The sequence below is a fragment of the Sinohyriopsis cumingii genome, chromosome 9 (assembly GCF_028554795.1).
Source record: "Sinohyriopsis cumingii isolate HCF-2022 chromosome 9, ASM2855479v2, whole genome shotgun sequence".
Classification (NCBI taxonomy): Eukaryota; Metazoa; Mollusca; class Bivalvia; order Unionida; family Unionidae; genus Sinohyriopsis; species Sinohyriopsis cumingii.
Window position 1 is genome coordinate 119,579,777 of NC_142969.1, and position 24,463 is coordinate 119,604,239.

Here is a 24,463-nt window from a genome sequence, read left to right on the forward strand (position 1 = left end):
GACCACTCGGCCACTCGGGGCCCCGATCCTGTTTTGATTGATCCTGAAATTATGCTGATATCCATTGACAATATTGAATGTGAACAGGACATGAGGTGCTCTTGCATTTGATTCAGCTTGTTTGTCACTCTTTACAATATCCCATAATATGTTAATTTCATATGTCTTACAAATAAACAATGCAAGTAAAGTCCACACTTTTCTGATTCACATTATCTTATAAATGTTACTGTCTAGTTTCATCTGATGCAAAGTCAAAGAATTCATCCTCATGTTTAGTGCCATGTGGGTGCTTGGGTTCTCTGAGTGACAGTTTGATTATAAAGTCTGTGAAAACTGTTAAAGGAAGCAATGGCGCAGGTGTCACTTGTTTGGCAAGATCACATGGTGTTCAAATAACCACCATCTGTTACTTGGCTCTGAACAAGTATCTAATTTGTAGCTTGATCAAAGGGCTGTCACGTGGGAAGAACAAAGAGGATGTGAAGGGATTAAGGTCAAATGAGCACAGGGAGATGTAGGACACTACTAAGCACTGAACAAGTGTCAAATTTGCAGCTCGGTCAAAAGGATTGTCAATTTAAAAACAATGTCATTAATGCTGTGACAAGCCAAGACTATTGTCTTACATCCACTTGCAGATAACTTGAGAAATATCACTTTTGAATTAGATCTGGCTTATGGAAAAAGACAATTTAAATCAGATCAAATGTTTTATTGTATCATACAGCAAAACACAATATACAATCCAAATGCAGGTTGATTAGACTTGAAGACAAAAAAACATTTGCATTGGCAGCATTTGTACATACTGCAAACATATCTAGTTTCTAATATTATCCAAATCATTTTTTGTAAAAATTGTTGCACTTGTAAGCAGATTCTTGCTCTGCATGAATCAAATTTTCAGGAAAAAAACATTGACTTAATATAAGCGAGTATATACAGTATGCTGTTATCTTTAGAATTTTCATTTTTGAGATGATATAGTAAAATAGGTAAAATCAGCATGATGTCATGTTGTGTTCTTGCAGTACCACATAATCCTACTTAATGAAATGATCAGTCTGTAACCAGGTGAGTGATATCAGGCCAGCTTGTGTCTCTTTGCATATTTCTGTTTGTGCCATGATATTTGCAAAAGATGACTTCTGCATTAATATCTTTACTTTTGTATATGACTCTGGTTGGGAAGGGGCTCCCATTTTTTCTTCTGAGATCGATAATTGTTCACTGGGTGAGCAAGTTGAGTTACCTAGTGATCCCATTGTTGATACTGGAGTTGTTATCTTTTTGTTTGATTTTTTATTGCTACTGTGGGATCCCTGTCAGCCACAGTTTACTCACCAGGGTTAAGTTGAAGCAGGCAATGTTTAGGGTACCTTTTTCTGGCTCCTTCCTCATGCTACGGAGAAGAATAGTATGATCCTAAAAAGGGCTTCTCTCTCACCCAGGGGATGCCAAGTTCCACTGCTGCATTAGTCTAGAGAAAAGCAATCCTGTGCCCTGAGCCACCTCAGTTCACAGTGTATCCACACCTGCTGCTTTGCCATTTTTCCATCACCACAGGACTTGAAGGTATCTGATAGAGGGTGGAGAATACTGTCAGGACTTAGGCCTTAGTTTGACTTAAGTGAGGGAAAGTTTTGCAGAGTCACCGTCACTCTCTCATTCAGACCAGACTGCATTCCATGGTATGATAATGTCAAAAGGTTGGGAGACAAGTCCAGATGCAGTTGATGTCAATCATGTCCTACTGCACCAGAGCTCATGCCGGCACCAGAGCTCATGCCATGTGCCATCCTCACAGCTATTGCCATCTGTCTTCACAGCCAGGGAAATGAGCATATCTGTTTGGTCACCTAATCCATCCACTGATGACTTTTCAGAGGGAGCCAGATGTAACTGTTCATTCCAGGTCAATTGTAGTAATATCTTCTGTTCCTTAAGGTAGCTGACATAGCTATACCTGACTACTTATCTGAGAAGAAGACAAATGTGATGTAGCTAACTATTGGTGCCTGGAATTTACACACACAATAGACCATAAAAAAGAACATCTCCAGTTGGTAGAGAAGTGGGCAGGTTGGAGATAACTGCGCTGAGTGAAACTGACGTAGCTGAGACTGGATAACTCACCAGTGTAATAGCCAGCTACTGGCTGAAGTAAAGAAGAGTGACATGAAGTTGGTGTTGGGTTTACCATTAAATCCAGCTAGTTAACAAGCTCACAAATGTTTCAAAGGGTGTGAGTGTCAATCTAGTGTCAATGAGATTCCGACTGTCTGGAAAAAGACTTGTAGCTATTATCAGATGAGATCAAGGACTAAATTTATGAAGACGTGGAGTCTCCTACAGCAGAGGTACCAAAGGCAACAAGCTTATTATCCTTGGTGACTTCAGTCCTTGGCAAATGCAACAGACTTCTGCTACTGACGTAATATAATAAACATGACCTAATTACCATCTCAGCAACAGTCTTCCACCTGCTAAACTTCAGCAAGATGTCTTGGACTACATCATTGTCAAAAGTGGCAGGCATGATGTCCAAATGAGTGACATGTGGGTGACAAGGCAGGAAATTGGTCTGATGTCTGAGTGATAAAGGCCATGAGAAGTGCAGAATGCTAGTGTCCCCAAGCTCACTATCCAGATTCAGCCTAGCAGGAGGAAAAGTGGCTACAAATGCTCAGTGTATCCAAACTGAAACAGAAGATTGTGAAACAGTATGTGTCAGAACACTGAGCATCCAACTAGTAGGAACAATGGATGTAAACAGTGAAAATGTCAAGAAACACTGGGCATCCATCAGAGACAATATGTATAGTTGCATCCAAAACCCTCAGTCCCACCACCCATAAACATCAATATTGGTTCGATGAGAATGGATCTGCAAGGCAGACTACTAAATGAGCAACATCATCTAAAAAGGCATCAGTTGCAAGAGTCATGTCTGAGTAACAAGAAAGATGAGATTCAGTCCTTTGCAGACAGGAATGACATGAAGAACTTCTGTGTTACTCTGAAGACAGTCTATGAGCCACTGTCATCAGGAACATCACCAATACTGATTGCTGCAAGCACCACACAGCTCAGTGATGAAGAAAAACTGCTTCTGAGATGGAATACAGAACACGTCAACAACATCCTCCATCAAACAATGTGGAAGCAATTGATCAACTGTCCCTAGTGGAAATCTTCATATGGCTTGCTGGTCCTCTAATGCTGATTGAAACTGAGAAAGCAATTGACCTGCTGTTGAATGGCAAAATACCAGGAGCAGATACTATACCAGCAGCAGAAGTCTGCAAAACCAGATGTTTACAAATGATAGACACTGAGGGAACTCTTGTGTAATCAAGTTATGAATGACAAATCAGCTTTGATAGGGTGTTGTCTGGTTTGTGCATGTACTATAGTGTACTATGCCCCTTGAAAAGCTTGATGTATTGTGTCAGGTATTATGAGTACAAATTTTGTTTTGACACCCATACTTTTGTGTATCGGGGTAAACTGAGCAGTTTCTCTTGAATATAGTAGAGGAAAGTGGAAATTCTTGATGCAAATTAGGGGATATTTGATGTGGTCCAAAAATATATAATAGCAACTAAAAGAAACATTTAACAAAAGTGGAGTCTCTTCAATAGTACTAAACAAAGCTCAACAGTACTCAGCAAAACAGTACCCAACAAAACTCAACAGTACTCAGCAAAACTCAACAGTATATATATTAAGTATTATGAGCTTAATTTTTTGAAGAAAGAAAATAGTGACTTTGAGTTTTCTCCAATGATTGATATGGTTTGGATTTATAAAATCGACATATCCTGTTGATATCCTTTTGTTGCCTCAGGCATAATTGCTTGACAAATGATGAATGACACAATTCATAAAGTCCCTTATTGTTCATTGTTATGTTCCTTGAATAAACTAGTTTATCTAAAACTTTTCTTAAGCTGTCACTTGTAGGGAAAGACCTTACTGGCCTTTAATTTGTACATGGATTAATTCAGAAAGTAGGTTCGCAATTTAAACTTCGTTCTTTAACAGATACCATGCATTTAACACCATTGTCATTATTATTGTAATATTTGTTATTATTATTAATATTATTATTATATTTTTTCTTCTTCAGGCAGATGGCTTAATTTATTACTCAAAGAATTCATTATAATTAATATATTATGGTGGAAAAGATATTCACTCGTATATTCCTTCAAGCTTTCACTCAGTTGGTGATATCTGTGTGTGTGTGTGTGTGTGTATGCATAAATATGGTAGCAGTTGGTGCAGAATCAATAACGTGTTTCGTGCACATGTAGATTTAAAAAATGACACAGGTCATATGGTGTTCTCCACACAGAAGCTTGCACCAAGGATATTTGTGCATGGAGAAATATAAGTCTGATCATCAGCACCCAGAAATTTTAAGTTATTGTATTTTGAATACGATGGTGTTTCCATATGTTTACTATGGGAGCTGAATTAGTACCATGACTCCTGCATAGTGCCACCTTTCTTGTGCTTATCTTATATTCACTGGATGATCATATTTTACTAGTTGTCCATTGCCAGGTTTATTTCAGGAAAATGTTGGAACTGCAAGTGAGTAAACTTTTAAAATGTGCACCCATAAATTTGACTTTTTGAAAACATGGCCATACCTCATGTTCTGAAATAAAATTTATCTCTTCTTAAAATTGATAATCGCTGTAATGAATTGGTTTATCATCTGACGATGTCCAATGATTTTTTGCATGAGTCAGATCACATGATTACCATCTTTGTCAAGAAGCAAGAGATCAAATTTGTGGTGGTAAATAAGAGTCGGAATATGATGGATGTTAATGTTGTTTTCTGGTGGCTGTGCAATTGCCTGGTGTTGACTTAAAAACTTTGTTGTACTTTATTACTTTTTGTTATAACACCTGGTTTTGTTTAAACAGTTTGCAATCAACATGTACTTTCATGCTAGTATTGGTGTGCCCATTCTCAGCAATAATCCTGGTACCCCTCACCCCCACATCACAAGTAGTTACATAAGCCTTTCTTTTATTCTTCAGATAAGTTTCTGTTGTTGGAAGGTAGAGGAGACAGAAAGAGAGCCTTTGAAGTATCATCCAATTTTCAAATTAACTTACAATTTCTGCAGCATATACATCAAGATCCTATTATTGGGACAAGTATATGCCATTGTCAAAAAATGTATTTTCAGTATTACTGCAATATCAGAGTAACACCCTTTGCAAAACTGAAATCTACATGGCATCTATTTATCAATCATTTGATTTAAACTGCTGGAAATTAAATGTATATTAGTATAGATAATAGAAAACGAAATAGACAAATATAATATCTTGAAGGTAACTGTCTTTTTTTTACTTATTCACTGATCACTAATTTTAAGACCCATGATACCATATACCATAGCAATCCAATATGTGTGTGTGTATGTATGTATGTATGTATGTATGTATGTATGTATGTATGTATGTATGTATGTATGAGGAATAAGAGGTAGCTATGTCAGTTGCTTTAATATTTCAGCTGGAGGCATCTTCACAGAAATAATGTCATTTTACATATACCTTTAACATATATATTCTTCATTCTGTTAATTTTTTGCAACCCAAGCTTAGTCCCATTGTCAGTTAGCAGTGTAAGATACGACAGTGTAGCACTGATGTCTTTCTTCTGATTTATAAATGTATGAATAAGACAGCTTGGACTTTGGATTCATAACATGTTTTATCTACATGTTTTTGCTTGAACTGTTGTATTTATGACCACTGTATCTGTCCATTACATGTATTTCAAAATTTACTTTTTCTTGCTTTTGAAAATAGAAATGTAATTCTTTGAACCATTGGCGATGATTCTCCTTTTAGATATTATACTATTTCCCAAGTAGCAAAGGTTTGCTTTTACAAAACATTTATTTTAGGTAACAACTTTATATCAAATAATAATAATAATAATGACCTTATTTAAAGAGGGTAACACAATTAGATAAGAACTAATCTACCTTAAGGACCTCATACAAAGGAATTTATTTATTTAAGCTGCATCTCTGAATCCACTGGATATATTGGGTTTGGAAGAAGGAAATAGAGTGAGCATTTCTATAGTTGATAGTTGACTGTGAACTGCTAAATGAAAGGTGATCATTATATAGATATCACAGCACAATATGGTCTTATGTATCACATGTTTATGAACCACTTTATAAAGAATGAACACTAGAACTTTATCCGATTTTGAATTGTATTTGTAAGGCATCCTATTACCTATGTTTCAGGTTCTGATGATAACGATATTCCACCCTGGCTGATTCATTTTTCCAGCCTGATGTTTGGTATTTTAGCCCTGCAATTGTTCTTCCAGCGAACACTCATCTACCTTTTGGTCTGCGCTCTCGTCGGTTACTCTGTCCTAGTCATTACAAATTGGAGGAACCGAGATTACTGTGGTATCGTCATGGCTCTCTGTATTGTGGGATATCTTATTGCATGGTATGAAGATGCCTTTATTGATGATTATGTAAATTTGGCTTAGTAACAAATGTTGCTGTATGTTGCTATTATTTATAGTGGAATATTATATTAAGTAAAACAATGTCAGTTCTCCTGTTAGTGGAATTAAAATCGCATGACCATCCATGGAATGATCTTTAACCCCTTCCACTCAGCAGAAAATTAAATTAACCGAGGGCTGCTGTTTTTAACACTGGTTGCCAAATTATCATATGACTCCCATTTCATTTAACTTATTTGCATATACTCATGATAGTGAAAAGAAAGCGGTCATGCAGAACAATTTTTAATATAATAGATGTTTTGACAGAAGTCAGTACTAATACAAAGACTGAAATCAAAGAGAGTGACACCAGTTGCAATTCAAGTAGATCATGATCATCTAGCTATGGTCATTTAGTTTGTTTGGAAATGCAACCTGAGGAATTATTGTGTTAGATCAAAAATTGGAAAAATCTAGAGGAAAATGTCTCCCATGGTCTGCCATCATGAGTTGAAGAAGTGTTTACAGGCCAATAGATACATATACTGGTTCCATTCTTGAACCATGCCCACCCACCCACATGACCAGTGGTCACCCACTTTATAAGGCCAGAATTCAATGGTACCTGTAACTTTGTGTTCAGAAGAACCCCACTTTGGATGGCCACTCCTCTAATGTGGCCAGTGGCCAGCATATTAATGCAAAAACTGTCCGATTTAACCATTATTGTGGTTGCAGATTGAAATCTTATGATTATTTGTTAATTTCAAAATTATTACTTGCAAAAAGTAACTTTAATCCATAAAAGGAGGCAACAGGTCCAGTTATCCTTTACTGCTGTTTGTTTCTTATGATGTTAGGTTTTGCAGCTTTGATAATTACTTGCTATTATTACCACTGATAATTATCAACATGACAAAAGCTAACTTCTGAGAAGCACAGCATTGTTCTGGTCAAATCAGCATATCCTTTAGTTGCCAGAAGAAAAGATTTTGGTATCCAGATTTTATTGACAAGCATAATTGATGATTATAACCATGACTGATAAATATTTGTAATTATTTTAAATAACATTGATGCAAGTTTTATCACATTGATTTAGTAACATTCCTGTGATCTTTAAGTGATAATATTGAATATTTAAAAATGAGTTACACCTATAAAAACTTTACGTATAGTTATTACTCACATCTTTGGGCTCTCTGTCAAAAGAAAGGCCACCCCATGTACACTTTCCTGCTGCAGAAGGGGACCTGTCACCAAAAGAGATATTGACCTTTGACTTAGCCCATGGTTAATATCACTTTTGTTTAGGTCCATAGAGCAATGTGTTGACCTCATGGAAAGTCCATAATTATAATAACCTTGCAACATATAGCTGCATTTCCTCTGAAAGAAAATTTACACCAAAAAAATGAATCCTTTTCGTTGTTTATAACTACCAAGCTTGAAATTGTACTACCTGAATCTACAAAAACTGTCCATCTTTTCATGAAGAGGAATCCCATGTGATGTTTATTTGCAGAATGTTAAATATACCAGTAATCTGCATATTATGGCAGTCTGTGTAATTTCTACTCAAACCCTTTTGATGGAAGTTTTACCAAAGATTTCATTTAATTTTAAAGGTTTTATGTAACTAAAAAAGAAATTGTTGCTTTTCAGAACTCCTCTCGGAACTCGTTATATTAGGGCTTGACATGGTTTTCCAGTAGGGACTACAGCAGATAAAGCATATTTTAAAACTAGTGACCCCAACACGAACACACCCATATGCCTCACCCCTTCCCCATCCCCATTTCTACAGAATAAGTATTTAGTCATAATGATTAAAATGTCAAATCGCAAGTTATTTATCAGTTGAAAAAAAATGGTGCAGAAATGTGTTACCTAGAAGCTAGATGTTTATCATCTTTTATATTGATTTAGTGGTTATTTCTTTGGTCATACAAGTCTACAAGATTCTAACATTCACATGCACATCATATGAAGGGAGTGAAATTCATTGCTTTGACAGCCCAAACATAATCATACTTAATCTTGCTTAAGCTTTGTAGGATGGATATTAGTAAAACATTAAAAGAATCTATTTAAATATTTCGTCTAATTTTGAATTAGGATATAAGACCTGGAATGAGGAACATCACCTATTTTCAGTAGCATTTTCAATGTTTTTGCCTAATTCAATAACATGGTTTGTGTTGCTTTTTTTCCTTCAAATTCTGATTTAGACAATTTTAGTTTTTTTCTTATAAAGCTTCATCTCTTTTTTTTTACATCTGTCTTTGTCGGGATGGTGAATTTAAACCAGTAGTCTGAACATTTTGGAACACTAACAATTTAACTTAGTTCTCCATATTTTCAACTTAAGTGCACAACTTCATGCTCTCTCTCTTTCTCTCAGCCACACACACACACACACAAATAAATACACAAGCAAGCACATAAAAACAAATATACACACATGTTCATAAATTGTTCATAGACTTTGTTAACCATTCTCTCACATGAAGTATAAAGCATTGGACCCAGTGAACAGTGGATTGCACATTAGCTTTTTAAATCTGTTTATAAATTCTTCTTAGAGAGTCATTTATAAGGAAGCACACCCAACATACATGAAAAGTATGCAATGTATCATTTGTATTCAACACTTGAATCTGCCTCACACAAGGTCGATCATATCATGTTATAGAGTCCATCTATCTGTTCCTCACAATAATTAAGTGTTACACCTTCTACCATTATCAGACTTTGTGGATGGCTTGGATTTGGCACAATGAAGAAACTTGTCAATTTCGGAGTCATGACATGTGAGGTCAGGGTCACTGTATTTGAAAGGAATCATATGGTTTCTGCACAGAAACACCAGTTCAGCATTACAGACCAGAACTGAACTATTTAGATGAATTGCACTTAGGGTAGAAGTGGTCTATATATTGTTTAGGTTGAAAGGCCAACAGTTGAGATTACTGTGACTGAAAGAAGACATGAAATTCTGCACAACATTGGTTCTGTGTCTCCGACCAAAACCAAACATTGTGAATTATTTGCTTAATGGTAAGGAAGAAGTCTGTTGATTTGGGGATCAGAAGGTGAAGGTTAAAGTCACTGACTGAAAGGAGAAAAAAGATTTCTGCACAATAACTTTCATTTTTCATTTTTTTCCAGATCACAGACCAATTCTAAACTTTGTGAATGGTTTGAAATTAGAGTAAAATGGAAATTAAATGAATTTGGGATGAAGAAATTAAAGGTCTAGGTCACTGAGGTGAAAAGAAACAATTGTTTCTTCGCATATTTTTCACATCTTGACCATATACCTTCACCAGAGTTTATGGACAGCTTACACTTTGAGTAAGAAAAAACCCTATTGATTTGGAGGACAGAAGTTAAGGTCACCAACTGAAAGAACATTTTTTGGCATAACTTTACTTCTAGACTACTTTCATTGACCAGTGATTGTGTAGGACTCGTATTTAAGGTGTTGGAATCAAAGGGTCAAAGGTTATGGTCATTACGGTTCAAAGAAAGATGGTTTGTCAGTAACAACTTTTGATGTAGTGCATTTCCTTGATCAGACTTTGTGGATGGTTTGTGCTTAGGGTAATAAAGAAATACATATTTGGAGTTGAATGATCACGGTCATGGTAAATCTACAAGGAAAGTAAGGGTCTCTGCACAGGGAGTTTTGTTTATTATTGCAACCCTTGACAAAAGATCCAAATTATTGAGACCTTCTGGTCAGTAATCACCAGGCGCAACTATGCCAAACTATTGCCTACATAGAGGACCAATAAACACGAGGTATGTCTGTATTGTGCTGTTCACAGTACCCATTTTCGTTCATTTACACACACAGAATTATAACAGCATAATGTAGCTTTTGAAAGTTAGGTTTTTTTTTCTCTTTAAATTAAAAGTTTGCCTCTTCAGATTTAGGTTATGATTCCTGACTCCCCTCTGTGAATTTCTAACGAGAGCACCGGAATTTTGCCAGATATAATTTTAAAACAGTTTTTTTGTTATCAAGGTATGAAAATTGAAAATGTCTGCAGTATAAAGTCCATTTCCAGAAAATGAGAAGAAAAATAACTTAAGTGTTTATTTACCTTCTCAAGCATCTTTTTTAAAGGATTGAAGTGAAATTCACATGTAAATATGTAATTTTTTTAATGCTTATTAGTGTTTTTAGTTAATAGTTATTATATCATTGTTGGATAGGGTTAATATAATAAAATTATATATATATATATATATATATACACACACACACATACATACATACATACACACATATATATATATATATATATATATATATATATATATATATATATATATATATAAACTTTGAGAAGAAAAATAACTTGAGTCTTTTTTTACCTTCTCAAGCATCTTTTTTAAAGGATTGAAGTGAAATTCACCTGTAAATATGTAATTTTTTAATACTTATTTGTGTTTTTAGTTAATATTTGTCTCAGTAATTTGTTTTGAAATACATTTTTTTAGAATACTTGTACTTAGAGCATGTTGGATACTTTAGTGTGAAAAGGGTTTAGAAGATTTTCTCTGATCAAATTTTCTTTAAAACATTTGTATGTTTTCTGATTATTTTCAGTGAGTTTGTGTTGGAAAGAACAGTTTGGCACAGTATAAGAGGTGAGAAAAATGTATGGAAATCTTGTAATTTTAAAATGTTCACTGGCTATATTTTGTGCACACAGCATTGCAATAATAGTTTTTAAAAACAGTATATTGTTGAGTCTGCTTTTAGGAGATAGCATGACTTTATATCACTTCAGTTGGAACATGTCATTACTTCTTCGCACAAGTCATATAATGTCTTTGATTATTCAATTATTTAGATTACTAATCCAAATGGAAAGGATTCAGTTATTTAAATTACCCACTAATCCAAATGGAAAGGATTCACTTATTTAGAGTACCGACTAATCCAAATGAAAAGGATTAATTTATTTAGAGTACTGACTGATCCCAATGGAAAGGATTCATTTATTTAGATTACTCACTAATCCAAATGGAAAGGATTCATTTATTTGGATTACCCACTAATCCAAATGGAAAGGATTCACTTATTTAGATTACCCATTAATCCAAATAAAAAGGATTCAGTTATTTAGAGCACTCATTAATCCAATCAGAAAGGATTCAGTTATTAGATTACCCACTAATCCAAATGGAAATGATTCAGTTATTTAGATTACCCACTAATCCAAATGAAAAGGATTATTATTTAGATTAATCACTAATCCAAATGGAAAGGATTCAGTTAGTTAGATTACCCACTAATCCAAATGAAAAGGGTTCAGTTATTTAGATTAATCACTAATCCAAATGGAAAGGATTCAGTTATTTAGATTACCCACTAATCCAAATGAAAAGGATTCAGTTATTTAGATTAATCACTAATCCAAATGGAATGGATTTAGTTATTTAGAGTACCCACTAATCCAAATGGAAAGGATTTAGTTATTTAGAGTATCCATTAATCCAAATAAAAATGATTCAGTTATTTAGAGTACCCATTAAACCAAATGGAAAGGATTCATTTATTTAGAGTATCCATTAATCCAAATGAAGAGGACTCATTTATTTAGAGTACTCACTTATCCAGATGGAAAATGGTTTAGTTATTAGAGTACCCACTAATCCAAATGGAAAGGATTCATTTATTTAGGGTACCCACTAAAAATCCAAATGGAAAGGATTCAGTTATTTAGAGTATCCACTAAATTCCAGATGGAAAAAATTGTTATTTGGAGTATCCACTAATCCAAATGAAAAGGATTAGGTTATTTAGATTACCCACTAATCCAAATGGAAAGGATTCAGTTATTTAGATTAATCACTAATCCAAATGAAAAGGGTAGGAATAGAAATGCTCAGGTTAAACTTGTTTTAATTAGGAGTGTGTATCACAACATAAAAATATGACTTGTATCACCAAAGAGTTTAAAAATAAAATTATGACCAGACAAGCAATTAAGACTAAATTATTGACCTGGACACTTGACAGATTTGTTTCTTGTACCTATGGAGTCATGAAAAGGCTAATTGAAAACTGGCAGGAATGCAAAACACATAAGTTAAGTACAATTTTTTTTTTAAATCAATCAGAATTAGAATCTGTGTATCCTCTATAAATGGACACATTTCCGTTTTGAATCATACCCATATCTCCAATCTTCAAAAGTATTTACCTAGCACAATAACAGTCAGGCTGAAGATTTTATTTAATCTCATCATACCTTACAAATTTCAAACCAAACCTTGTTTTTATAAGTGTAAACTGTTTTTAATTTCAAAAAATTAGATTGTCAATGGCAAGTGCAGTGTTAAAAAGTCCTATTTTTTTGTAGTTGGAGCAGACTAATATACATCATAAGATGCATGGTTTTGATGTGGATACTTTTGCAGGAAAAAATAAATGTCAGTACATCTATGCTTTGCAAGATGTGCAAGATACATTCTTCTGTAACCCATAAACTCGGAGGATATGAAACTGCTGTAAAAAAAAATATCTGAATCATCAAAATGTCAGTAGAATATAGACTTTTTTCTATTACATGCTGCATAATATTATTTCAAGTTGTAATTGGGAATTGAGTGTTTGTTTAGGCTGTCTTGTTAGATTTGAGGTATTTTGTTCTACTGATTTTGTCTTGGTGGGACCTAGTCATATTTTACCCTTCCCTTTTGTGTGTTGATTGGGTAGGAAATAGCCATTAATACTGCCATTCTTATTATTGCCTCAAATCCTCAATTAGGATGTTTCTCTAATTTTAGGGCAAGTGTTGTCTTCCCCTTAACATCCTGAAAATTGTGTTGGCATGTTTTCAACATGTTATTTAGTTTGTTAATATAATATGATGGCATAGTGTACTGTATTAGATGAATCAGTAAGACACTCTTTAGAGAGTTCACACCACTTATCATCATCAGCATTGTGTTTCTGGGGTCTCACACCATTCATTTAAAAAAAAGTCGTGTATTGTATTGCTTTCCATTTCAGGAACTTTTCCTTTTTTGGAATATTTAAATCTCAGTGTGGGAAAGCATGAACATAAAAAAACTTTGGAACACACACCACGATCCTTTCATGAAGTAATTGTGTATGCATAAGAAATTCTGTTGCCTTTGGTCTGATGTGGTTTGGGACCTCACTGAGAGTTGGCACATATTAGGGGAGGAAGAAAGGCTCTTTTTCATGCTGGTCTCAATCCAAGAAGGGTATGGGATCTTTCTCTGAGTCTCTCGGGTTTCAGAAGAAGATTCCTTTTATCCCAAGCAGGTATGGGATTCTTCTTTTGACCTTTAGTGACTCAGAAGAAGAAGACTCTTTCATTGTCCTGAGGATCTGGAGCCTCTTTCTTCAGAGAAAAATTATAAGGCCCTAGGACCCCTGATGATCATTCTGATGCAGTCTTGCCTTGATAGTGTTAGTTCCAGGGTGTCTCCCAAAAGAAGAATACCAGATGAGCATGAGTGCCCACACACACCACAGGTTATGGCAGGAGCAGCACCTTCTCAAGGACCTTAGCCTAGTGAAGGAGACAAACAGATGGTGCCACCCTGATAGGGCTTAGGCAGTGATCATGCTCCTTAAGTCTGAGGATGGTTCCTCCATCAGATCAAAATGTCCTGACTAGGCACCAGTCACACATCCATGGAGCCATTTAAGCAATATGGGGACAAGGATCATGTTGATTACCCACCACCACCACCATTTTTTCCCTCTTTCAATCAATCCGGCTGGGATTGGGGAGTTTGCGTTTATGTTGCTAGCTAGGTAATAGAATCAGATGCATCCATCTCTTCTTTGTATACCCTTTCAAGTCCTATGGGACATGGAAACATCAATACCTAGAATGTGATTTATCTGTCCTATATATGGTGCTTTGTATTTCTATGCCTTGGCTTCTAAGCAGTTGAGATATAGCAAGGCATAGACCTGAATCTTGTGCTTTTGTTTGGTCAGACAAAAGGAGGAGGGCTAGGCTTCTCCCATAATTTGATTGGGATGGATGAGAAGAATTAAAACGCTTGTAGGTAAGGACATTTGACCCAAAAGGAGGAACAAGAAATGTTCCCAGCCATACTAAAAAGCCTGCTACCAGGGATAGTCCCATCACTCCCCATAAAGAGTTGTAGGAAGAAGTTACTACTTTTGCAATGTCACCCATGCTTGGGAGAGACACCGGGTTGGTGAGGCCTGTTCCCCCCTCCCAATGCTGAAGTGCAAGCAGGGCATAATTGTTATTTTGGGTTTGGTTAACTAGAGCTGGTTAGTGTAGGAGTTTTCGGATTCAGTTCCACCTCTTACCCATGTTTCTCCTACTCCATCCACCAGTCAGTTCAGACATGGAGAAAGAGATCTGGTCTTTTGGCAAGGCAGTAAATGAGGCTTACCTTCTTCCCCTGATTTGTCCCAAACTATTGGGTGTGGTGGACATGAAAATCCATTCCAGTTTGGAGAGACTCTTGGGGCCTGCATCAAAACTAGACCTTCTGTTGCCTCATTGCTCACTCATGGCATGGGAGCTTTCCCAGATGCTTTCTTTGTGTTAGGAATTCCCATGACAACTTAGAAGGTTGTCTGCTTTCCCCTACCACCAACATTAACCCATTGGATGCTGGCACATCACAAGTGGGGACTTTTATGAGATCTGAAATCGCCTTTCGATCTGCTGGATGTATTGGAGTGTAAGGCTCAAAATTTTATCACCATGGCATCTCATGCTGATCTGGTATTTGTTCACTGTCTCCATCTCAAATACCTCTTAAGGGCTTGCTGGAGGTGGTTGCTAAAACCTCACAGTATGCCTTGTCTGTGCCCATGACATTATCAACATAGCTGCTCCACCTCCAAAGGTCTTAGTGGAGCTCAGTACAGAGATGCTCTTCAGATGTTTCATTCACTCTATAGCATTGCAGTACATGAAGTTACCAACAACACTGTTCACTCAACATCCTCTTCTGGCTTGTTGAAACAGGCCAGAAACCAATTTCATCCTAATTGCTTAATGGAGTGGGGCCCTAAGTCAAATTCTTTAAAAGGGATGCAGCCACAATCCAACAAGCAGCCCCAGTTGAAGCCTTTCTCTCCCCCATCTCGAGTTAGAAGATGTCAGAAAGTTCAAGGGATGAGGTCAGTAGGATTGTCTCCTTTTCCTCAGAAAGGATGGAGGAGGTCCTTGGGACTTGAGCCCTCTCTTGCCATGCATCCCTCTTCCTGTGATTCTTGTGGGTGCTTAGCTAACCCTCATTTCTTAAAAGTTTTGTCAAGGATATTGGAAGATTTGTGGGTTCTCTGTATAATAAAGAAATGATTCCATTCTGCATAAGGGTGTAGTATAGAGGGTGGAAAATGAACAGTCTGCTGCATTCTTTTCCCTGCTTTTCCTAATATGCATAAAGGCAGAAAGTTTTAGCTGATCTTCAGTCTTTCTGCCTTAAACATTTTTCTTGAGGAATAAGCATTAAAGATGGAGACCCTAACCTCATTTGGGAACACCATTAGGACTGGAGACCATCAGGATACATACCTTCACATCCAAGTTTTTCATCCTCACAGGAACTACCTCCAATTTTGTGCATTGCCATTCAGTCTACCTTCTGCATCCAGAGCCTTTACCAAGGAGATGGAAATAGTTGCTGTCCACCAGAGGTCACTGAGGACCCCTATCCTCCAGTATTTTTGATGGCTTTTTGATCCACATAGGCTTTATATGGTTTCTTTGACAAGATCTGTCCTGCTGTTGGACCTCAGTCACCTTGCTGGGACTCATTCTGAACATTGAGAAATCACAGCTAATCTGATCTCAGGTGTTCTTTGCGTAGTGATGAATTTCCTCACCAACAAGGTACTAGTTTGTATATTTCTGGACAGGATAGATAGAATCCTGGTGCTTTTTTAATTGGTTCAAAACAAGACTTCATTCTCAGATTGCCTATGTTTAGCTTTCCTGGCCACCTTGGACCTGGTTCCCCTAGGAATACTGTACTTATGCCCAATCCAGTTTCTCCTTCATGCAAACATCATAGGGATCCACTGACAGCTCTGATTTGTTTAGGATCAGAATTTCACCACCACTTGAGCTGGTGGGCCAGTCTGGGCTGGTTTCTGACTGGAGCTCCAATGCATGCCCTGAACCCACTCCTATCTGTTCCTGAATGCGTCAGATTTGGGTTGTGGTGCTCACTTGGTGCCAGATGAGCTAGTGTTTCAGGGGTTTTTTGCCCTGAGAAGAAACTCCACATAAATAATTTGGAAATAAGTGCTCTATTTATTTTTAAGCCCTTTGACTTGAGGTTTTCAGGGTCATTTCATGCCTCAGGTTAGAGTCTATAAGATTTTCTTTTTCTAGGCACAAAAATGATGTAATGATTTACAGAATAAACAGTCTAGGAGCAAATGTAGGATCCCACAGGTATCTATACTATGTAGCCAGCCAAGACACAAATGCGCTTTGCTGAATTATAACTTTTTAGTTGTAATATTATCACCAATCCTTCCTGTTCCTGTGGATTTTCAATAGAAAATGTACATTTTCTTTTTGAATGCAAACTATCAAATTACACAGGAAATTGGTTTTATTGTAGATTATCATTATTGAATATTATTATTGATACTAATAGACTTTATTGCAGATTATCGTTATTGAATATTATTATTGTTACTAATAGACTTTAATGCAGATTATCGTTATTGAATATTATTATTGATAAACATTAGATTTTATTGAGCAACAAACCTTACACATCAAAAGCAAACATTTTGCTACAAAGAAAATGCAAAAGTGTATTATTAACACAAAATTATAGCATATGATTACTTTCTGTTCCATTATAACTACAGTTAATATTGTACATTCCAGACCACACCAAACATTATTCTTCGTCTCTTATCCTTCTTTCATATCTCTCATTTCATTATGTGTCTGTACACCACCTACCTTAACTTTTTCCAGAACTCTTGCCTGCATACTCATTAATTATTTATGTTTATAATTTAGAGGAACATTTAGGTTGAAAAACTTATTTCCAATTCTTTTACCCTGCATCCATACTTGTAGTCTTCGTGGCAGTAAAATATGTTTAAACTAAACTACTATTAGTAAATTGTTACACCTCTAGTTTTATAATAGATTTTTGTCATTTTGTTAGTGATGGTCGTGGAATACGTGGATAAAGCTTGCCTCTTGATATCGCCTTTTTTATTGCAGGTGCGCAGATAATCCTGTCCATGAAGATGATTGGCATTGCATTTGACCTTAGTAATGGCACAATGATACGTTTTCCCAACCTGTTTGAATACCTTGGCTATGCATTCTGCGTGGGGACAGTGATATTTGGCCCTTGGATCAGTTTCCACGAATACAAGAATATCCTTAATCAGCACAAAAGGCCACTGGTAGATATTTTTATTTTATTCATTCAATTGATTTTTCTATCATGTTTAGTTTTATTGTATAAAAGCTCCAAATCATCAGGATGGCTTAAATCTCTTAGTATATTCATGACGTAAATTCACAGTAAGGTGCAAGCTGGACAATTTGGGTTGCTTCAGGGTAGATATTGATGAAATCTTGAAAGAGGTTATTTTCAGGCATTCCACAACATGATATACAGGAACTTTATGGCTCTCACCCCTTTTGATTATTTCATATTTTCTTGACTTCGGTTTATACGGTATACCCCAACGCTGTATTATCGAAGGCTCTATATTATCACGGCAAACAGGATTTTCAAATTAGTCTTGGACATGTGATGTCTAGCAGTTGTTTACAAATATAAAGCTGTTGCCATTAAGGTCACAAATATCTTTTACCACAATTTACTCTTAAATGTCACAAAAAATTATAAGTTTTAACTTAAAAAAATGAAATGTCACTTTTTTGTAAAGTGCATGCAATTCTATTGATCATCATATACACTGTGTTCTTAGACTGATAGTTTGATGGGTCAGTAGCTAAGTGTAAGAAAGTGCATGATGCCTGGCTTAGTGTTTGGAATAAGACCTTTCCTTGGATTGGCAAAATTCAGTCTCACTCTGATGGACAAACAAAAGCTATATGTCTGTGATGTAAAGAATTTGGAAAGTTAACCTCAATAGCAGTCACTGGTTCTTCTAATCTGCAAAGTTCCACATTTTCAGGGAGGGGACTGCAACTTTTGCAGGTGCGACTCTTATTTTTACCAAAACAGAACTACCAGCAGCATTATGTATTGCACCACATTAGATTGAAAACAGTGTTATGTACAGAACCATGATATATTGAAAACAGTGATATGTACAGAACCATGATATATTGAAAACAGTGATATGTACAGAACCATGATATATTGAAAACAGTGGTATGTACAGAACAATGATATATGGAGAATAACATCATATACTAAACCAGAGTGTAGTGGGAATGATCAAAATCTGTCAAGTACTTGTGTTATCCATAAGAAGTAAAGATATAATACTCAGTTGTATGTTAATTTCTTTAAACCCATACAGTCATACATTAGTACGATTTTCATCATGGGGTCCATAGTGGTACCGCATTATAGCTAGAATCAGCTTATAATGAGTGATAATAAAATACAAATAACAAAATAATAAAAATTGAGATAATTTTTTCTTACAGCAACCATTGCAGTATAGCACTCCCTCACTGTAAGACCCTTCTTTATAACAGTCTTTGTTATAAAATGAATATGGTCCTGGATCCCATTTCATTAATCGGTATTAAAATTATATGTATCATGTACTTAATTATAAGGCAGACTATCTTAAAGGTGGCATGTGACTTCAATGACAGCATTGTAATAAGGGAATATTGTACTGTATTGTAAGGTTCTTTCACAACAAGATGGTATAAACTATGGGTCCTATGGGCTGTATTATAATAAGAAATACTATATTTTCAATTTTGAATTAATTTTTATGTCATAATATGAATCAAGAGTATTTGAGCTTCATTAAATTTGTATATTGAATAAATATGGCATATTCCTGAAACATGTTGTTTTTTTAATAACCAATGATCAGTACTCTATTAAAGCCTTGTTGTAATGAACAATATTTTCATTGATTTTGTCTCCTTGCAGAGTTCATAAAAGTTCTGTATTGGCTAAAATGCATGATCTACTGCACAGTAAATCCTGTTTCTTACAGACACCCAGTAAATTGTAAACTGACATTCTTTTTGTTATAAACAGGACACAGTTGCACTGAACAGCTCAGGTTTTCTTCCTCTAACTGAGATGTTTGAATATTTTTCTTATTGCTTGGTTAACAGAATATTCAGCAGGCATCAGGGATGAAAACACTATCATGCAATCTTTAAATTTCCATGAAGTTGCATTATCTGTGAGGATTTCTTCAACTCTACTTTGAAACTTAAAAAGATATCCAGTGTTAAATTTTATTCAGTAAGAGTGATTTTACATCCACAGGCTAAAATTTGGCGTTTCAGTGACACCAAGGCCAAATGACCAGTAATTGGTGACTAATATTGTATGCAATGATTATAGCACACTGACCACACCAGGTGTCCATTATGACATGTCTTACAGTGTTTGACTTTGTATTTCAGAGTTTCTTTTGGTTGTGGAAAGTTATTTCTAGTCTTCTGGCAGCTATGTTATTTGTTGTTTGTTCAACCTGTATTGTCAACTGGTTAATCCTTGATAACCACTGGAAGTAAGTACACTGTATTCTCTTTCAATTTTAATTTGTACATCTTTGATTTTAAACACCTTTGATTGGTTAAGTTTCACACACTTTTGATTGGTAATTTTTTAATATTTCTTTGATTGTTAATTTTTATATATTGTATACACCTTTGATTGTTCATTTTTGAGACTGTATAAATAATTTTTTAGTAAAACATAATATTAATTTTAATATTTGGCTCATTCTTAAGTGCAGATATTTGAAAAGCTAAAATAAGCAAACAAAGCTGCATGCATGAAAGAGTAAAGTACAAAAGTAATTATAATTTCTATGGATTGAATGTGGTTGAAATATGATGGCATGAAATAATACAGAAAATACAGTACACATGGCTAACTGGTCTAATTTCAAGTTTAATATACAAAACTATAAAGAAAGATTAACTGATTGATCATTGGATTAATAGCACATCAGCACAATAAAGATTTATATTGTCTTAATACGATTGGAGTAAAATATCTTGCCAAGGATATTCAGAATGTGGCAGTAATTGAATTTCCTCTTTGAAAACCAACCCATTGACTTCAGTGTTAATTGCTAAATACCTCTTAGATTGGATATCATTTAAATGATTTAATAATAAATGAATAATTTAGCTTCCATTATACCATTTCTGAAAAGCATGTAATGTTCAGAACTTCCTTAATTTTAGTTTGCATATAAATAGTACTGAATAAAATTGTTAATAAAATGTCATTATTTGTATAAACAGATCAGTAGAAATTGCTTGGATTACATGAAAGTACTAGTAGGTTTAATTACTGACTGAAAGACCAATCTTTTTTGGAGACTATATGTCATGTATTGGCCGAATCAGGATGAATGAAATCAGTTTTATTATATATTTCACAATGAGATCTTGTAATTTATCAGTAGGGGAAAAATGATATCACCAATTAGCAATACCGCTTTTATCAGCAGTCATGAAAAAAAAAGCTTTTTGATCTTTCTTTTCCTATTTTTTGAAGTATATTTGTCTTTATTTATGTTATTCAGACCTGTATGTCCATATTGAAATTGTTCTAAAAAATAGCTGCAGAAAATGAAAATGGCCCTTGTTCAATGTAGTCCTTTAGAGTACTGCTCCACAGGGTTCTAACATAACTGGTATAAAACTTGAGAGTGCAGGACTGTATTTGGAATCTATATAAACATGGGACCAAAGTGTATGTCATAAAAGACTCGTTTTCCTTTTCCATATTTCAGGTGGTTTAAAGCATACAGAAGTGCCCAGTCTTTTCGGTTTAGTCATTACTTCATCAGTTGTTTATCACAAGTCACAGTGGTCATGTCAGGACTAGGGGCCACACATAATAATGATGATGTAAAATGGTAAGTTGAACATAAATTGTGGACTGTCTTTTCCATGTCACTAATAAATATATTAGATTCTTGCTGTTTCTTTGATGTAAGACTGAATTTTATTATTGTGGATATCAGTTTTAATGATTATAAGGGAAAATGCAATTTCATCCGTACTTACCCCTTATCTCAAGTAAGCGCCTTTGGGCGCCTCTATCCCATTCTTATAGAAGCACCTTTGGACACATCTACCTTTGATGTATCTACACCGTTCTCATGGAAGCGCATTTAGACACCTGCTGTAAACAGCAGCCATTTTGAGCTGGTTTTCATATTGCCACCCACGGGGAAAACCCTCTTGTAGATCCTACATTCATTGATGTGAATGACCATTATGTCAGATCACATGGTCTCTGTATAAACTATAGCCGTAATCTGCTATTTAAAGTAACTGGGTCTGATTTTCGAATATCCAAAATAGAGGTCAGGGATTTCATTCAGTACTTTTTTGAGTTTGCGTATATTAGAATCATGCCTATTCAAGATTTATTAACTGATATAGGCCCCGATGTTGATGTAGGCATCACTTAATATTTATAATTAATAAATTTATGTGATTTAGCAGTGTATATATAGACAAAGAAATGGTAAATTTCGAGTATGAGAAATGACAGCTAAGCTTCGGTTGGTCACACAGCTTTCACTGGTTTGACAGACCTGCCAACTCTTATGATTTTGCCATAAGTCTTACAAAAATTACCCTTAAAATACGGACTTATGGCATACTAGCAAAAACTACGGAAAAATGATCATTGCCAAAAAAATCCGGATAATTGGTTCATCCATGTTTTATTTGGATCCGGGTTTCATCTTAGAATTAGTAAAATTGGTCAGGGAGATAGACTAACTTAACAGCAGCACCCCAGACACTTTAAACTGCACCTATTTGTTCATGCAAAGCATCTGCATGATCAAACTGTTGATTATAGAATTTTTTTAATGGTGTTCAGAAACTGTGCTTTATCCAGTGCTTGTATTGGAATTTTTTTAATATTGTACCTCCATGTTTAAGACGAACGGGAAAATAAGTTTCTTCAAAAGTGTTAATAATCAACACAGAAGAATGAAAAGGAGTACTCAGATTCTTGTGAATAAAAGCTGGAAAGGACACAATTACATTTATTGGACATCACATGCCAATTTGAGTATTCTCATGGTGGGAGATATGATTGCCGTCGTCGTGTGAAATGGAAAAGAATTTCCAAGAATTACGTCAAGTTGAGAGACAGCAACAAGCCATTGTGCTTCATAGGGTTTAGAACTAGAGTTTGTGCATCTGTGCTAGTGGTAAATAAAGTATACGCGTTGAATATGTTTATTGTCAATGCGTCAAACTTTTAATTACGTTTTCCAGTTTTACAGTAGCAGTTAATATTTTGTTATACCCTTACTGAAAACTGGTCAATCTTACGGAAAAAAATCAGCTGCCTTACTGAGATGGATTTGTCAGGGTTGGCAGGTCCGGTTTGACAGTGAATGAGTTCTCTCAAGATTTTAAAGTACATAAAAAAAATTCTTCAATGAAAAGTAGTTATACAACTATAACAGTCAGATTTTACTTTTAAAACATTCTATACATAATGTGTACCAAATATGTAAAATGGTTAAAATTGATGTTGAATGTAAGATTTGCTACACTGCTGTAACAGTAAACTGGCAGGCCTATCTGTATGGAGTCAAATAGGCAACAGGTTTCTATTTATAGCACATTGCACTGTGCAACTTTGATATATGTATATAATAATAATAATAATAATAATGAGGATTTTGTAAAGCGCCTAATCTTTAGAAGCTCTAAGCGCTTTACAACATTAGACAACACCTGTAAGATAAAAACATATAATGACATGATAACAAAAACAAACACCATGAAATTAGAAAACATTAAAAAAAATGCTGAGAATATTTAAGGTAGGAAACATTATTGGGTCTTTAAGTTTTTTCTTGCAGTCGAAATAAGTGAGTTTTGAGAGCCCTCTTGAATGTGATCATTGTGTCTTTGTGTCTAAGTTCAGTGGGCAATTCATTCCACGTTGCTGGGCCCTGGTGTGCAAAAGAACACTGTTCATATGACTTTGTTTTCATAGTGGGAATAATGAGTATATGATTGTTAGAAGAGGAGCACAAGTATCTTGCTGGTGTGTACAAAGGGTGAGGTCAGATAGGTATGTTGGACTAGAGTCCGACAGTGAAATGTAGCACAGAGAACAATTTTGTGGTTGATTCTGGACTGAATGGATAGCCAGTATATGGTACAGAGCAGCAGGGAGGTATGCTCTGATCATGGTACTCTAAGTTTGATCCGAGCAGCTGTGTTTTGAAGTTTCTGGAGCAGATATTGAGATGAACCAGACAGAATTGAGTTACAATAGTCTAGTCTTGAAAGTACTAATGAACACACAAGTGTTTTAGTGGCATCAACTGAAAGATATTTGCGAATTGAGCTGATGCATCTCAGCTCAAGATATGCAACCTTGCATATGTTCATGACATATTGGTGCGATGTGAGAGTACGGTCCAGAGTAACACCTAGGTTTCTTACTGATTGTTTGAATTTAATATTGGTGCTGCTGATATTTATTGTTTGAGGTAAAGGATGAAAATGAGAAAGTCTTTGTGTTGTGATCAGAATGGCCTCAGTTTTATCATCATTCATCTGCAGCTTGTTACATGTCATCCATGATTTCACATCAGAAATGCACCTCTCTACACCTTGGATGGTAGCATCAACTTCAGTTGGGTGGCTGGATTTGTATATTTGGGTGTCATCAGCGTATGATATACTTCAAATTTCAAGTGGGTTACATGGACTGGCTACTTAATCTTTACCAC

The 24,463-nt window shown here is 35.3% G+C and overlaps 1 protein-coding gene across 1 annotated transcript in view; it reads left to right on the forward strand.

The window, feature by feature from the left end:
• Window positions 1-24,463, forward strand: part of LOC149792582 (protein-serine O-palmitoleoyltransferase porcupine-like) — a 79,288-nt gene that overhangs the window by 15,827 nt on the left and 38,998 nt on the right. Inside the window, exons 3-7 of the mRNA XM_089971207.1 lie at window positions 6,299-6,512; window positions 11,138-11,178; window positions 17,766-17,953; window positions 20,130-20,236; window positions 21,476-21,601. Of these exons, the coding sequence (XP_089827333.1) occupies window positions 6,299-6,512; window positions 11,138-11,178; window positions 17,766-17,953; window positions 20,130-20,236; window positions 21,476-21,601 (676 nt within the window). The remainder of the gene's footprint in view (window positions 1-6,298; window positions 6,513-11,137; window positions 11,179-17,765; window positions 17,954-20,129; window positions 20,237-21,475; window positions 21,602-24,463) is intronic.